The sequence below is a fragment of the Catharus ustulatus genome, chromosome Z (assembly GCF_009819885.2).
Source record: "Catharus ustulatus isolate bCatUst1 chromosome Z, bCatUst1.pri.v2, whole genome shotgun sequence".
Classification (NCBI taxonomy): Eukaryota; Metazoa; Chordata; class Aves; order Passeriformes; family Turdidae; genus Catharus; species Catharus ustulatus.
This window is the reverse complement of record NC_046262.2, coordinates 17,488,531-17,504,844: the sequence shown is the minus strand read 5'-3', so window position 1 is coordinate 17,504,844 and position 16,314 is coordinate 17,488,531. Positions and strand designations below refer to the sequence as shown.

The 16,314-nt window shown below is 39.4% G+C and overlaps 1 protein-coding gene across 9 annotated transcripts in view; it reads left to right on the top strand.

The window, feature by feature from the left end:
• SLC38A9 (solute carrier family 38 member 9) overlaps positions 1–12,302 on the top strand; it is a 52,356-nt gene extending 40,054 nt beyond the window's left edge. For all 9 annotated transcript variants that reach the window (XM_033085570.1, XM_033085576.1, XM_033085574.1 and 6 more), the window contains 2 exons: positions 5,149–5,238; positions 7,602–12,302. In XM_033085570.1, coding sequence (XP_032941461.1) covers positions 5,149–5,238; positions 7,602–7,767 — 256 coding nt within the window. In that variant the 3' untranslated portion in view covers positions 7,768–12,302. The remainder of the gene's footprint in view (positions 1–5,148; positions 5,239–7,601) is intronic.
• Positions 12,303–16,314: the final 4,012 nt, after the last annotated feature.

Here is a 16,314-nt window from a genome sequence, read left to right as displayed (position 1 = left end):
CTGTGCTTATAAGATACTCTGTAGTACTATTTTCCTATGAACAACTCTTAACTATGTGTACCTACAGTGTATCCTACTAACACATTGTCTTGAGTGACGAAGTAGCTCAGCCTCTCCAAATTTAAAAGCTTAAACAGACAATACGTAGCTTTTCTTCTTCCAGGTTTCCCAACAGACATAAGCTGAACGGTGGGAGCTTGCTTATCTGAAAGGAAATGAGAGTCTTGTCTTCCAACAGTCAGGAGGAGAGCAAAAGCATCCTTTGTTCTGAGAAGGAGGATTCTCCTTGCTCTTATGTACAAGTATCGGTCACCTGTGTCTCTACCTATCTTAAAATCAAATACACATGTAGACATGCTAGACACAGTAGTCTTCTTACAGGCATCTTCACATAGAATTATAGAGTGGTTTGGATTGGAAAGATCCAATTGAAGATCATACCGTGGGCAGGGACAGCTTTGACTAGACCAGGTTACTCATGCTTGAATACATCCAGAGGTGGGGCATCCACAGCTTTCCTGGGCAACCTGTTCTAGTGTATCATCACCATAACCCCTCCATATATTTAACCTAAAACTCCCACTTTCAGTGTGTACCCCTTCCTCCTTGTCCTGTCACTCCAGTTCCTGTCAGAGAATCCTCTCCAGATTCCCTGTAAACCCCTTCAGAGACTGGAAGGTGTCTATGAGGTCCCCACAAAACTTTCTCTTCTCCAGGCTGAACAGCCCCACCTTGCTCAGCTGGTCTTTTTAGGGCAGGCGTTTCAGTCCTCTTAATTTCATGGCCCTCCTCTGGACTTGCTCCAGCAGTTCTTTGTCCCTCTTATGTTGAGGATCCCAGAGCTGGATGCAGTGCTCCAGGTGGGATCTCAGCAAAGCAGAGCAGAGCAATCCCTTCCCTCAGTCTACTGGCCAATACTGGTCTGGATGCAGCCCAGGATTCCCTTGGCTTTCTGGACTGGGAGCACTCACTGCTGGCTCATGGTGAGTTTTCCATCAGCCACCACCCCCAAGTCCTTCCCCACAGGGCTGCTCTCAATCTCTTCTCTGCCCAGCCCCGGGGGTGTGTCTGGGATGGCCCCAACACAGGTGCAGGACCTGGCACTTGGCCTTGCTGAACTCCCTGAGGTTTGCCTGATCTCGCTCCTCAAGCCTGTCCAGGTCCCTGTGGATGCCATCCCTTCCCTCCAGGATGTCCACTGCATTGTACCCAGCTTGGTGCTGTGGGTGCAGCCAATCTGCAAATCATTCAGCCTTTCTCTACTTCCTACAAAAGATTTGGAAATTAGAGAAAACATCCTAATTCCTTATTTTATTTTGCAAAATGTATGCTAGTATACAGATTACAACAGAGAAAGTGATGTACTGGGACAAAACCCAAGGAACTGTTCATTCTCTCTGCTCTCCCTGGTGTTGTTAAGGAAGGCCAAAATTTTGTGTATTGGGTACTTGCTTTCTTTTCTAAAATGAGATATGTTTGTAATAACATCATTTAACAGCTGAGTTAGGGCCAGATGCATGTGCTTTATCTGTTGTTTCTTGCTTGACTCTGGATCTTCTTATATGTACAGAAAGCCATTTTTTTTATTATTGTTACTGACTCTTGGCTACAGTGATACTTGTGACAGAGATTCCCTTGATTAATTATAGTGTGCATAAATTGCTTTCTACAGATTTTTAAGAACTTTTAAACATCTTTCCTGTTCTGAGAGGTTAAATAAACTATAGACAAAAATCACTTTGCTTTCTCTAATGATTATCCTCCCTTTACTCCATGGTAGCCCAGCAGACCTGCCAGTTCTCCCACAGATGTACGTCTTCTGATGCAATGAAGTACGTTTCTTCTATTTGCTTGCATGTTTGCTTGTCTGCTCTTCATCTAACTTCTGGCTACATTCTTAAAGGTCATGATACGTTGTCTTTTGACCAATGTCACTTGAGTGAGATTTCCAGGAAGAAAATGCATTTTTAGATGTAGAAACCTCTCAAAATTTCTTACTTGGATGATCCTGATTTTCTTCTTTCCTTGCTTTACAGTTTCCCTTATTGTGTGTGTTCATCCTGTGATTCCATGCTGAGTCCAGAACTTTTGAGAGAACTTAAAACTTGAGGGGATTTAAAATCAGTTTCTGTCTTTAAATTTCCGCTGTGCTAGGGTTTGGTTTCACTGTTTTTGACATGATTCTTTGAGGCATCATTTGAGGATGCCAAAGTTCATTAGATATGTATGGTCACTGCTGTTCAGTAACTTAAGTGTAGCTACTACTTCTGTGGGAGAGAACTTGATGGTGCAAGCCCTTTAATGATCTTCTGGCATGCAAGGTTGTTTCTCCACTCTGTCAATTTTAAAGGTTAACCTTGCCAGGAAAGGAAAAAACAAAACTTCGGGGAAATTTGCATTTTGTTTTACTCCTCTCCATTATCTTTTTTGTGGTATTGCAGGGTTTTTGCAGGTGAGCAGTGATTCCCTTTATAGAAAAGAGCTAAAATCTTCATCTGCCCAGCTGAGAGTATGGAGACAGAGGAGAGAATATAAAAGACTTGCCATGGGTGTGCCTCTTCTGTGAATTACAGACCTCTTCAGGCAACCCAACCTGTGCCTCAGAGCAGTAGCCCTAACCAGGCTGCCCAGTCAGACAGTCCAGCCCTGGCATGGGGCACCCAACTCTGCTGCCGTTGACCATGAGGAAGAAAGTTGCACCGCTTAGAAAACACTTGTATGTGGCCAGGGTGATTAAGCAAAAACAGGCCAAATCTTTTCTAATCTCGAATGTCCTCTAAATACTGTTGTTCATGTAATTGTAATAAGCAGTGGTATGGTTATGTCCCCTGCCTCCAAATGCTGTTTTCCTGACTGTCCTTTTGCAATATGTGGTGAGCATTAATTTTACTGTAAGCTTGTGTCAGGCTGAACCTGAGTAATTTAGAACTTGTTGAAATGTCACAGGCTATGAGAAATGCTAGAGTCTTAGGAAAAGTATTGTCTCAAATAATGTAGCTACTAGTAGCCCTAGGTATCAGACTCGACTTTATTCAGAAGGGTAGGGGTTTTTTCCTAAATGGTAATGCATTTTTCTCCATCAAGATCGAGACTTTTTTCCGATCCTGGAGATGAGCTAAGCTGAGATGTGACTATCTGCCTAGGTGAAAGAAAGGGTTTGCAGGTTGAATACCTGTGGCCCTTATGTGATGGTTACAGCTCAGGCTGTTTCAAAAGATAGAGAAAGGAGCAGGGACATTCCAGGGGAGGAATACAGTGTAATCTTTCACATCAAAACAGATAGATGCAAAGCCTTTTCAGACCTATTGATTTTGGTATTGTTCTTGAGGGATCTGATTAATTTTAGCAATGAAAACTGTAAAGCACTACTCTGTAAGAACTGAATTGCTTTGGAGGCTTCAGCATTTGAGGACTATTGTTTTCAGCTGAGCCAGAGCACATTGTCCCCCCCTCAACCCAATAATCCTTTCCCGGATCAAGAAATTGAAAACTGTTTCATTTCACACCAAACACACAGACATCCCTATTTGCTTTCAAAATTTAAAATAATCTATAATTAATTTTTTTAAAAAAACAATAGCTTTGAACAACAAAATCACATCTTCAAAGCATGCCAGAATAAAATACTTCAGTGATTATTCAGGTTTGCTGCTAAAATACTGCAAACTGACACAAATTTGCAAAACGTTTTTGAATTAGTAAGCCTGCACTGGTTTTAGTCACTCTTGCTAAAAAAATAATCTCAACCAAAAAAGAATGGAAGAAGTGCTGTTATTTTCTGCATCCATAAACTTACGGCTTCAGTTGTGTGATAGTAAGATTTGCAATTTGCCACATGTTTAAACATTAACAGCTGCTGTAGTCTCACTGCAATCATTCATCTCTAAGGTACTCCTCTTGTACCACTGTTAAAATGTCAAGTACAAAATTAGAGACATTTTACTGTATTTTTGAAATCAGTTTTAAAGATTGAAGGTTAAAAACAGTCCATAGCTTATATTATTCCTTTGTGTTTTTAATTGCCTTAATTTCCCTGAACTTTAATGAGACTATTCTATGTCTCTAATCTTTCTTCCTAGCTTGGAAACTGGCAGGTAGACTTTCAGCCACAGCCATGGAAGCTGTCGCTTTTAAAAAGTTTGTTAGTTAGTTACATCCTCCATAATACACATACTTTCTACAGTAAAGGAAAAATTAGCCTTGGCTTACAGATTTTATATATTTTAGGAAATCATATCCTCCAGAAGAATAAACAAAACCTGTAAGTGTATGTATGTTTCCTCTGTGAGAATTCTTTCTTTCCTTCATAGAAACAGCTGTGTGACCAAAATATCACAGGTTTTTATTATATTTCCTGACTTTACCTTATGCTAAATTATGCCAACATTTCATATTCTCAAAAGAAAAATGATACTTTCCCGAGTCTCAGCTCTGTGCATAACTGCACTGAATTTGTCTTATGCAGTAAAAGCTGTTTTGCAGAAAACCAGAAAATCTCTGTTTTTCTTAGCCTTAATGCAAAAGGAAAGCAACGGGAAATTATTTGTAAAAACAAATTCAGCAAAAAAATTCAGTATAAATAGGGCAGGAGCAAGGAAGTTCATTACAGTTCATATACTGTAAGACATCCAACATTTTAAGTGGTTGTCCTCTATCAAAATGCAGTGGAGTTCAAATTTTAAGGTTTTATTTCCCCTCTAATAGTGTTTGTAATGTTTTCCACTTGATGCCTTTTTTGCCTTTCTTCTGGTTTCCATTAGTTCACTTTGAGCAAGTCAGATCAGTCTGTGAACAGACCAATTCTTTTTGTGGGAATTAAGTTATAGAGTATTGTTTCTTTGGTATTTGGATATCCATCTGAAATACTTTAAGAGCTGAGCACCACGTATGATGTTTTTCATAAGAATTGCCAAATTACGCGTTCTTATTCCTTAAAAATATTTTGGGTCAAAACATTAGATATTTAGAAATTGGCATCTGATAGTCAGTAGATGACATGTTTGCTGTGAAATTAATTAACTTTAATAGAGTGAGTCATGCAATTGAAAACATCTATGTACCAGTTGAATGTTAGAGTAAATGAAAGATAGTGGTGGTATTTTGTAATAAATATAACAGATTTTAACACTCTTTCCTCATTTTCCATAGCCTTTTCCATGTGCTTATCCTGAACCTAGCCATTGTAGGAGCTGGAGTAGCAATGGCGAGATTTTATCCAAATATAGGAGGTATCATAAGGTGAGTGTTGCTTGCAGTGAACTTCCCTGTGGTATTACTACATTTGTGTCTTGATGTTGAAAAGGAACACTAATACAGTAATTTCACGCTTATAAGCCTCACCATTTTGACTAAAATTTAGCTCCCAACCCGGAAGTGCGGCGTACACTCAGGAGCGGCTAATATATGAACAAATTTAGGAAATATCCAAACCCGGAAGTGAGAACCTGCAAGCACGGTGGAGCTGCCCGCTCCCGACAAGTGCAGCAACCCTGCCCAGCCCTTACAAGCACGGTGGCGCTGCCCGCCCCCTGCAAGCGTGGCGGCAGTGGCGACCGGGCACGCCGCTCTACCGCTTCCTGGCAGCTGCGGCGAGCAGGGCAGGGGCTGCTCCCTGGCAGCCACCCCGAGCAGGACTGAGCCAGTAAACCCCGCAATCCCGCGATTCTGTTACTAATTGGAAACTTTGTGAAAGTTGCACACGGATCCTCACTGCAAAAGAAAGTGTGGCGTACAATCCAGTGCGGCTTATTTATGGAGGAAAAACGAAACGTTGCTGACACCCCGGAAGTGCGGCTTATAGTTAGTGCGGCTTGTAATCATGAAATTACTGTAATTATACCTTTATATTTTTGAAGCTTACAACTTCTTAAGTTGTAAATAATGATTTGGTGTGTAAACAATCAACTTGCAAAGTTCTGACATCTGTTTTTGTGCCTCTGTGTCTGAGGTAGTTGAATTTTACTAGAGCTGTATCTGAGGATAACTCTACTCGTAAAATAGTATGGTGCCAGAATAAAAGTCGCTTTGTTATTGTGTTCTTCTCTCAAATTTCTGTTTTGTATTAAGACCATTTGAACCTGGTTTGAAGGTCCATAATAAAAATCTGCGAAAGCAAGTAACTTTAAAGGGAAAAGTGGCATCAAAGTTGTGCCCCTAAGTAATATCTTAAATTTATTCTGTTGATGAAAAAGTAGGATTTCTACAATTAGAAAATATTAGGGGAAATAATGGGTCTTATTTTACTGTGTTTGACGTCAACATGTTTGTATGCATTGTCATTTATTCTTGGTTTGCATCTTTCCTAAAGCAACCAGGAGAGGGAGGTGTTTAAAAACACAGAAATCTGCAATTTCAGGTTTGGGTCTGACCAAAGTAGCAAAATAACTTACTTTTGCTCATTGGCTGATCTTTGAGGGTTTTCCCCATTTCCTCTTTTTCTACTACCTCTCCTTGTAGTAAATTTTTTTGTATTCCAGTAATAGAGGTGGTTTAGTTAATCACCATCATAGACTCACAGAATAATAGAGTGGACCTTGAGGTTGGAAGGGACCTTGAAGATCATCTACTTCCAACCTCCTGCCATGGGCAAGGAACACCTTCCACTAGACCAGATGTTGGGGCTCAGAGCCCCATCCTACCCAGCCTTGAACAATTCCAGGGACAGGATATCAGCAGCTTTCCTGGGCAAGCTGTTCCAATGTCTCAGCAACCTGACAGGAAAGAATTTCTTCCTGATATCTAATTTGGTTAAACATTGTGCAGTACATGTCTCTGTTTGCAAACTGGTGCTTGTCTCTTCTAATGTGTCTATATTGTGCACAGTATCCAAACATGTTGAACAGTGGATTTCCAGCAGATAAATTGTCTTTATACAGTCTAACTTGCGTGTTTGCAAGTTAGACTGATCTTTCCTTGGGAAGGAAAGTTCAAATATATGAAACAAAGTATGTTGTTACTTAACTACATTTGGCTGCTTAGTAGGTGAAAATAATGAGAACATTTTTGTAAGCAAGGGAGCGGTTAGAAAAAGAGAAGTTAAATGTTTCCTATGCTTTGGTTGAACATGTTATCAGAAGGGCTGTTGCTCCTTTTAGGTCTGGAGAATGATTTGCTAGAAGGTCATTAAATAAATTAAGAGTTGCAGATTCAGGAACATTTCTATATTTAAATACTTTAATATGTGTTCTCAGATGGCTGGGGTACAATGAGGTTTGCAGTTTTAACAGTAAAGGATGTGCAAGAGAGGATGCACTGTCCAGTCTCTTTCTGTTGCATGTTGACAAATTTCCCCAAAGAAAGTAGAAACTTCAAGTCTAAGTAGGGGATTTTGTCCCCAACAACATCACAGGGTGTGACGAAAGGACATAGCCATGTCAGAGTGCAGGTACAGGCAAGCAGGGGGCTGGACAACACAGACTGTGGTAATTAAATGCTAGTGAAAGAGGTAGAGGTCAGCAAGGAACAGAAATTGATGTTTAATGATTGCAGATAATCAATATTCATCCAGATTGTTCATAGGTTTAGTGGGGGTAAATAACAACAAGAAATAAGAATAGCATTCTTTCTTTTTTTTTCTTCCCCTCTTGCCTCTCTTTCCTCAGATACTCAGGAGCAACATGTGGTCTGGCCTTTGTATTCGTGTATCCATCACTCATCTACATGATCTCCCTGCACCGAGCTGGGCAGCTGACGTGGCCTGCATTGATCATTCACATCTTTATAATCCTCCTTGGACTGGCTAATCTGATTGCACAATTCCTATTGTGAAAACTCCCCCTTCTCCCGTGGCTGTCACAAGTGGTGCTACGATATTTGGCAACAGCCTTGAGCAACACTGTGAAGCATGAGAACTGTCTTTAATATGGGGATCTTGAGAAAAACTGCAGCTTTGAAACAAGTTCTTAACACATCGTTTAAGTGCTTTACAAGTATCATGTCTTGATTCTCTGAAAAACAATTTTATGAAAAGTGAAATGGTTCAGATTTGAGTGATACAGTTCTCCTGGCTTTGTTGAAGATACATCAAAAATTAATGAAGCTCAAATGTTTTAATTTTTTACAGCACATTTCTCCAAATAAAGCTTCCAGCCTCAAGCTGTGGAAGTCTTTCCTCCAAATGAACTGTCCTTACCTTGATTAGCAGACATGCTTTCTCAGTATTGTTCAGTGATTCTTTGAAATGCTCTTTTGTTGCAGTTATTTTCCTGATTTGTTTGGAAAATGAAGGATTTATTGTCTTTCCTCTTTTTTTTTTAGGTTAATTTATAGTCACTTGGGTCAAAATGCACTTTTAATTTTGAATACGCTATTAAATTGTTTTGGCAATATTTTTCCTCTAGGAAATTCCAACAAAGAGAAACAATAAACTCATGTTTCAGTGTTTTATTCAGAACCAATATGTACACAAGTTATTTGTGATCTTACAATACAAAAAAGCCAGGAGAATAAAAAAATTAGAACAAGACAATTAAAATTAGTATCCAGGCTTGACCTCAGTTCAACTCTGTTACTGGGTTATTATGTGCTGTGAAGTTGTCTTGTCAGGAGTTGCATGTGGTTTTTATGGATGCATGGTGTACACAGCATTAGTTCATCACAGGCCTGCCCTTGTAGGGTCTTCCTCTGGTGGTCTCTCACTTCCCCACTATGTTACTCTAGACATTTTGGATGTGACAGAGAGACAGAGCCAGCCATCTTCAGAGTAGTGGATGAATTTAAGTTTTAAATAAGAATTAAGTTTTAAATAATTTTTAACAGAAGCCAGAGGGATCTAGGAAGATTTTGCTGTGGGGATGTTTTTTTTAACTTCTTGTTTACGAATTAAGATGGTGTATGTGTGTAAGCATATAGACACCTTCCTTCATCTACCTGCAGTAATGTCTTAACCGAAGACGCGCAGTAATGAAGTCTCCAGACTCTAGTGGGAATATCATTTTTGTGGCTGGAGAGAGAGTGGAAACTCCACTTTGTGCAGAATTTCAGTGCAATAAAATAATCAACAAATGTAGAATAATTGAAAGAGAACTCTGAGAAAGAGTAAATTCCAAAGTAAGTAAAAGAGGAAAAAAGTTGAAGTGGTGCAATGTTTATGAAGTAGGAGTTGGGAGAGATAATTACATTGCAGGATAATAGTTCATATTTTCATCAGAAAGACAATGAAAAGTATAACCTAGGTTATTTACCATCCTCCTCTGGGAAATTATGTGAATTTTTTTAGTAATTACGAAAATCCATTTGTTTTACTTAGGCTTCTCAAACTGTGTAAAGGACACTCACTTTCCTAAATATCCTTTAATTTGTATGAAATAGAAGATTATATGGGTTTGGAATACTATCTGCAGAATACAATTATTATTTCTGATTGTTCTTTTCTTGTGAAACTTTCTGTGTCTTTAAATCAGAATTGGGGAATACATCCATCATCTGTTCTGTATTAGAGAGAATTATCTGCTCCATCCTTTTCTCCACTCACAAGAGAAGTACTTGAAAGGACAAATGATACAGGTTACCTAGCACTGTTGGCTTATTCACATTAAACTCTTGTGCTTAGTTATTATAGGGTCAGTGTTCAATTTAGGTAGAAATGCTGAGGAGTGCAGGTAATTAAATTTGATTATATACTCCCATGTTCCAGTTGTATATGATTCCATTATTTATATCTTTGTCATTGAAGCTGATAGTAAAATACCCATTTTTTTAGCAGAATTGAATTCTGTGGGGATCTAATAGTCAACAGAACTTCCTGAGAAAGACAAAATTCTTGGTGAAATGTCCTAATGGCATCTTGAATGTGTCTCTTTTTTCAGTTGTGCAATGTACAATGACTGAATCAAAATTTAGAAGGAAATTATTCAGAATATTTATAAAAGGCTGTTTTAGCTCTGTGTTACAGAGATAGATTCTTGCTGCACTGTTTATTCATACAAGCCTTTAAAAACTTTTATTTGAATTACAAACTAGTAAGCAGTAGAGTGATAGCAAATATTTCATTACATTGTCATCTCCTGAAACACATTTTCTTATATTTTTTTAGTTTTACTGCATGCATTTGAGATTTTCACAAGCATAAGAAACAAGTGTGTAAATGGATTGGCATTTTCAGGGATTCTCTTCTTTGTCAACATCCTAAGTTAAATAATATTTTAAAATTTAAATTGCTTTTAGGGCAACTAAAATGCCCTAAAAGACCAGAGGTAGATTGCAGTGTCTATTTTTGTGCAAGTACAAAATGTAGCTCTTTACAAACACACATTTCATCTGCAGTGATGGCCAGCTAATTTCAGTTCCTTAGGTTCTTTGTTCCAGGATATCATCATATGGTTTAGCAAAGCAAAGAAAGCAATATACTGACCCAGTGGTATATTGTGAAATTTATTATTGTCATTTATTACCTTCTCACAGAAGAAAAATAATTTCTGCTGGATATACTGAATTCTGTTTTTGCACTTGGACTTTGCTGAAGTAAGCTGTGAAGTGAAACACTTTTGGCTCTGGGCATTGAGTAAGAATCTAAGGTTTTCTTCCTTACAGTACCAGGCTCCTTGTTTGGCACCAACCCTAACTCACTGCACTCTGACCATCCAGCCCTCTATATTGTGTGATAACTCAGTGATGCAAACTGAAATTTTTGCTGCATGAGGTTTGAGCAGCTGCAGTCAAATCCTCTGTACTGATACTATCATGCTAAAATCCAGATCTCAAGATACATAAGGCATAACCCAGCATGACCTTCAGACATTGCCAAAGCATAAGTAGCCAGGGGAATTCCCAGGAAGCTCCAAGAGCAGTTGTGGACATGCCTGTGTGGTGAGTTTGTGGACCTGACTTCTGTAGGTTATTACATGCTTTGAGCACTGATGCCAAGGGATTAGTTTTTCAGTGGGAGCATTGTGATGAACAGAATTAATTGTATTTTCTAAAGACAAGGAAAGATGATATGGCTTATGAGTCTGTCTTCTCTGACAGCATGAGAAAGAACTACCTTCCCTATATGCTTGTACTAATCTCATCGCCTACTCTGTAATGGCCTAGCATAGTTTTATAATGTTACTGTGGCCCAGATTCTTCCTTTCAGCTTCATAATTTCTCTGCTTCATAGAATTTCATTTCTGCTTCATAATTTCTCCTGTGCTTATTAGGTCTCAGTTTTCCTTTTTCTTCCAGACTCTCACAGCTACATCTGTTCCTACAAATAACTTTTTCCTATTCTGTCTATTGGTACTGTAATGCTAATCTATTAAATCATGTAGCTCAAAGGACCTGTGCAGCAAATATGAATATTTGGGATTCAAACATTGCATCATGTAAACAGAGGGTCTTGGGGAGGATATTTTATGTAACATTGCCTGTTTTCTTAGGGGTTCATCCTTTCCAAGGCCTTGTGCAAAAATGTGTGAAGATAATGGCATTTGGTTGCAACACTGAACTCTTTGTCATGTTGATAGCTTGTCTGCCCAACCTCCAGGCTGCTCCCTTCTCCACCAGGCTTCTGCACAAGGGTTGTTTTTTGTTTACATCCTCATGGAATCTTTTTTCTATAGGGAGTCAGCTTGAGAGTCCAAAGGTTGCCAGAGCAGTTGGTTATTGCTCTAACCTGGCATCTCCCAGCTCTGAGTGCTCGACTCTGTGCAAATGTTAATGAATGTGCAAGGGCATGTAGTCAGTCGTAAGGCTGATTAAACTCTTTTGTAGAGTGTACTAAACTAAGTTTACATCCTTCCATCCATGGGTGTCTGGAAAGCTGAGATGCAGCAGCAGAATAACTGCTGAATAACTGCAGTATAAATGCAGTATAACAGTACAACTGCTGTGTGAATTACATAACAGCTGAAGCTGTGCTGGGAAGGAGGAGAGACTTACTGGAATACTGAGACAATCAAAGCTAGGATATAGAGTCTGCACTATGGGAAGTCCTAGAGACTCCTGTGTACAGGAGTCAGACTGATGCTGCAGTCTCCAGGTTCTGCAGTGAAGTGGTAGTGAGAGACGTGGTAGTCTCTGGAAACTGTTTTTGCCTTACAGGATGTTGTGCTTCAGAGGACAGCTGCACTAAACATCTGTCACGTTTATAAACAGATATGAAGATACCTGCCTGAGGAAAAACTAATGATGGGAAAAGGATTAGTGCTTGGCAATAACTGATACTGCTACCAGCTGGAAACAAAAATCAATTCCTGTGGGAATCTGGGAGCTGTCTTTAGTAAAAAATCTGGGAGCTGTCTTTAATAAAAAATATGCTATTTTAGTAGAGTCATCAATTAACTATTTAAGAGGAAGTAAAAATACTAATGATAGACAAAGCACTGATGTGTTTGGTTTAGCTCATTGTACTGTGCTTAATGGGGGAGTACAGTGTAAGCTTTTCCCTCTGAGCTGGTATTCTGCGAGATTGGAACCATGATTCAGTTACTTTGCACTTGAGAGCACCATTAAATTTATCTTGGAAAGGAGCAGGACTCAATTTGCCAGATTATTGCTACCTCTGCCTCCAGTAATTTCAGATGGTGGAACCAGTGCCACGTAACTGTTGCTCTGTGATTTGTATTTCCAAACACCAGATGATCCAAGAGGGGCAGGAAGGGTCTCTTTCTCTTTTTTTTCCAATTTACCTAATTATGCCTTTTCTTGTATACCTCCTTTTTGTAATCCTGAAATAGATTAAACAGCCCAGATGAAGAATGCAGCTTTTTTTTGGGTCACATCTCAGTATGTTTGTACTGCAGCTTGGCTAAAGCTCATTGAATTATTTCCAATAGCCCAAAATCTGTTTAAAAACTGCTGTCCATGTGTTTCTTTTCATCATTGTTTGAATGGCCTTTTTTCCAATTCTGTGAACATTGTTAACTTCTGACATTTCATTAAACTGTTAGAGGAAATTGAGATTAGTCAGGTCAATTCAAATCAACACAGCAAAGTCATTCAGCTGCAATAGGAGGGGAGGAGAAATGCCTACACGTTTGAGTACCAGGCAAGATACCAAGATACCAAATGACACACCAAAGAGAGACATTGTCCCCACTGCCCGTATGGCTTTTTCTCTCAGGACAAAAGATTGATTTACAAAATTACCACAGGGTATTCAAATTACAGGCCCGTCATGGGAAGAAATGGAAGGCTGCTTTTTAAAATTTATCTCTTCAGTGAGTACCTTTTTTTTAAAGTAAGAGCCCAAGTTAGCCTAAGCAAACTCTTGTACATCCCTTCACCTTCCAACCTAAGAGTTGAAGGGATCTAGCTGGTACAGAGTGGCAGGGACAGTGAAGATGATTTCCAGGAACACTTTGTGCTGGCTTTGTGTGTGTAGAATTTGGAAGAGCTCATGGTTGCTCTGCATTTCTTCTATAGAGGTGTAACACTCTTCACAAGGGAAGGCTGAATCTCACCTACCCTGTCGGCCGTCCTCGGGCCTGAGGAGGAGGATTTGCATGACTAAAGTCCTCTGTTATGGAAATATAGCTGCTATTTAGGGTACAGCCAGATTCACAACAATAGGCAAAAGATCATATCCTGCCTCTGTGAAACTTGCCATGAGCAGATTACTCTTGACTGATGTTCCTAAGACTAGATTTACTAAGCCTTTGAAATAATTCCAGCGGTTATGATGCCACCAGCTTGGCAGGGTTGGCTCAGGTTTAAGAGGACTTGTCTGTCCTCCTAATACACTGTATACCAGAGGAGTGCAAGGTTAGGGGTAAACTCTGTAGCCAAAACTGCAGCTAATTGTGATTTCTTCTCTGAATAATTAGTTGTGGTATCAAAGACGTAACAAAATTTGCTATGCTTAATGAAGGGGAAGGAAAGTGTTACATTGTTTAAATTAACTGATCTGACCTAAAACAATCTTGGTCTATAAAAAATAGGAAAATATGGGTTTCGACTGCATGAACTCTTCCTGCTTCTACTCCGACAGAAGGAAACAAATTTAGTTAAAGAATAACAGAAGGGGACAGTTTTTGCTCTCTGAGTGCTCATGTTTATACTACTCTGCAAGCGGCCAGCTGCCTCATCGTAGCAGTTGCAATAAATGATGGGCAAGAGCTTCTCTTACCTAAAGGTGCTTACCTAAAGGTGCTTATCTAAAGGTGCTTACCTAAATGTGCTTACCTAAAGGTGCACGTTTTTTCATTCCTTTGTTGTCTGTTTTCATAGATAACTCATGCCCCAGTGAACCTCTTTCAGACAGATTTATTCACCTGATTTGCACCTTGTTAGTAAATTGCCATTTGGTGGCATCAAAAGAGAATGTACATGACCACAGGCTTCCACACCTTCCCTGAGAGCTTAGTAGACTGTCCCATTTCGTTCCACAATCCCCATCTGCACTGGAATGTCTATACTTACCTCTGAGGACAAAATGCAAGTAAATTTCAACCATGGAGTAAACATGTGAAAAACCTGGCTCCTACAGTTTTGTTGTGAGGGCACCACATCGTTTTCTTTAACACATGACTGAGTCTTTTACCTTCATCCCACATGTTTATACAGGGAAAATCAGGCCATTGGACAGCAGACTGTTTAAACATTGCATATGCTTCCCCATGCACCCTGACTAGAGCAGGTCTCATAAAAATTAATTTGATAAAATTATGTTCTCTGTTGAATTAGGGATAGAAACGCAACAACCTCACTTTATTCAGTATGTGAAGTGTCTGGAAAAGAATCACATGGTAAGATCCATATGAAAGACAACTACAAAAAGAGAAGCTTTAAAAATCATCAAAATGCACATAAACAAGATTTTCTGGCAAGGGCAGTCTAGACCTCTGGCTTACTTGGGATGCTTGCCATCAGTAGGAATCTTTCCCTTTGCTTTCAGTGGGCACTGGTTCAGCCCTTAGAGAAGTTGCTTTTGAAAAGATTTTGGCAGTTAAGGGAAGATTCCATCTGAAACAGCAGGACTTCACTTTCCATGCAAGGATCTGGGTCTACTTCAGCAGCTGTTACTCAGATGCAGTTGGACCTGCATTACCATTTGCATGGTGTATTGCTGAGTATGAAATAATAAATATACTTTTTAAAAAACTCATTGAAATGGTGAGCACAAAAGTAAAACACAGGATGTAAATGGAAAGTGCAATTAATTTTTTTGGAGGGGGGATTGGTTGTTGTTTCTTTGATTTTGTTTTTTTTGTTCTTGGGTTGTTTGGTTTTTGGTTTTGTGGGGTTTTTTGGGTTTTTTTGGGTTTTTTTTGTTTGTTTGGTTGGTTGGTTGGTTTGTATTTTTTGTGGGTTTTTTTGTTTCGTTGTTGTTGGTTTTTTGGGGTGGTTTTTTTTGGGGGGGGTTGTTTTGGTTTTTGTTGCGGGTGTAAGGGTGCTATTTAGTTTGACTTTGTTTTTTTCATGCACTGATAACTCATACAGGAGTACACCTTTGAAGCACCCTCAGCTCACTATGTCATTCCAGGGTGGATCTTGGTTTGTTGTTTTGACTCCTTAAAAATTACTCAGACTCTGGGATTTGTGCATCATTACATTGTGGGCCCCTATGTACTTGTTCTTCTCATGCTGGTTATTTGTCAGTTGCATTTCTCTGTGGAGTATTTTATAGCACTTGAACCACATGGAAAGTATGCACTAAGCTTAACTGCTGAATTTGGTGAATAATCTGTTGTGTGTAGATGTTGTCATGTATTTCTGGGGAAGAAAAAACCTACTAAGGGCACTCTGTCCTTTTCAAAAACACTTGGTAAGGAATGGTCACAGAGTTTTAAAAGGTCTTCCCTCTTCTACATGCTGTGTGAATTTCCATGTGATTCACTACCTTCATTACTGACTAGAGCCACAAACCCCAAGCCAACAGACAGCTGGAGAGAAGCTGTGAATTTTCTGACCACATTTATTTTACAATGTTTAGCCAAAGTATATATGAAGTCATGGAAGACTCAGAACTCCATTTTCTGTTGTTTCTTTCTCTATCAGCCCCATCACTTGTTCATTATATCACACTACATTTTTGACTTTCTAGTCCTGTTTTGTTTACCCTCATTACCAGCTGTCCCCATTCTGGCACTCCTGATGACTGTTCTTCAGCAGCTGAATGGACAGTTGTGTAGTCCATCAGGGCTCTCAGAGGAGCCACTGACCTGCGCAATTAAATTAGAAAGTAGAAAGTCTCTTTTGGGAATCTAAAAACATTCTGGCACTGTTCTGTTTTGGAGAGGGCACCACTGGCACAATAACATCACCTATCCACTGTTGCTTTAACCCCTGAGGTGCTCTTTGGTTGTGAAGTTTGCCATGCTGGGCTGTTATCAGTTGCTTCCTGTGGTCACCTTGATATCCAGTCCACCAAGAGGATGAGTCTGTGGTTGCAGT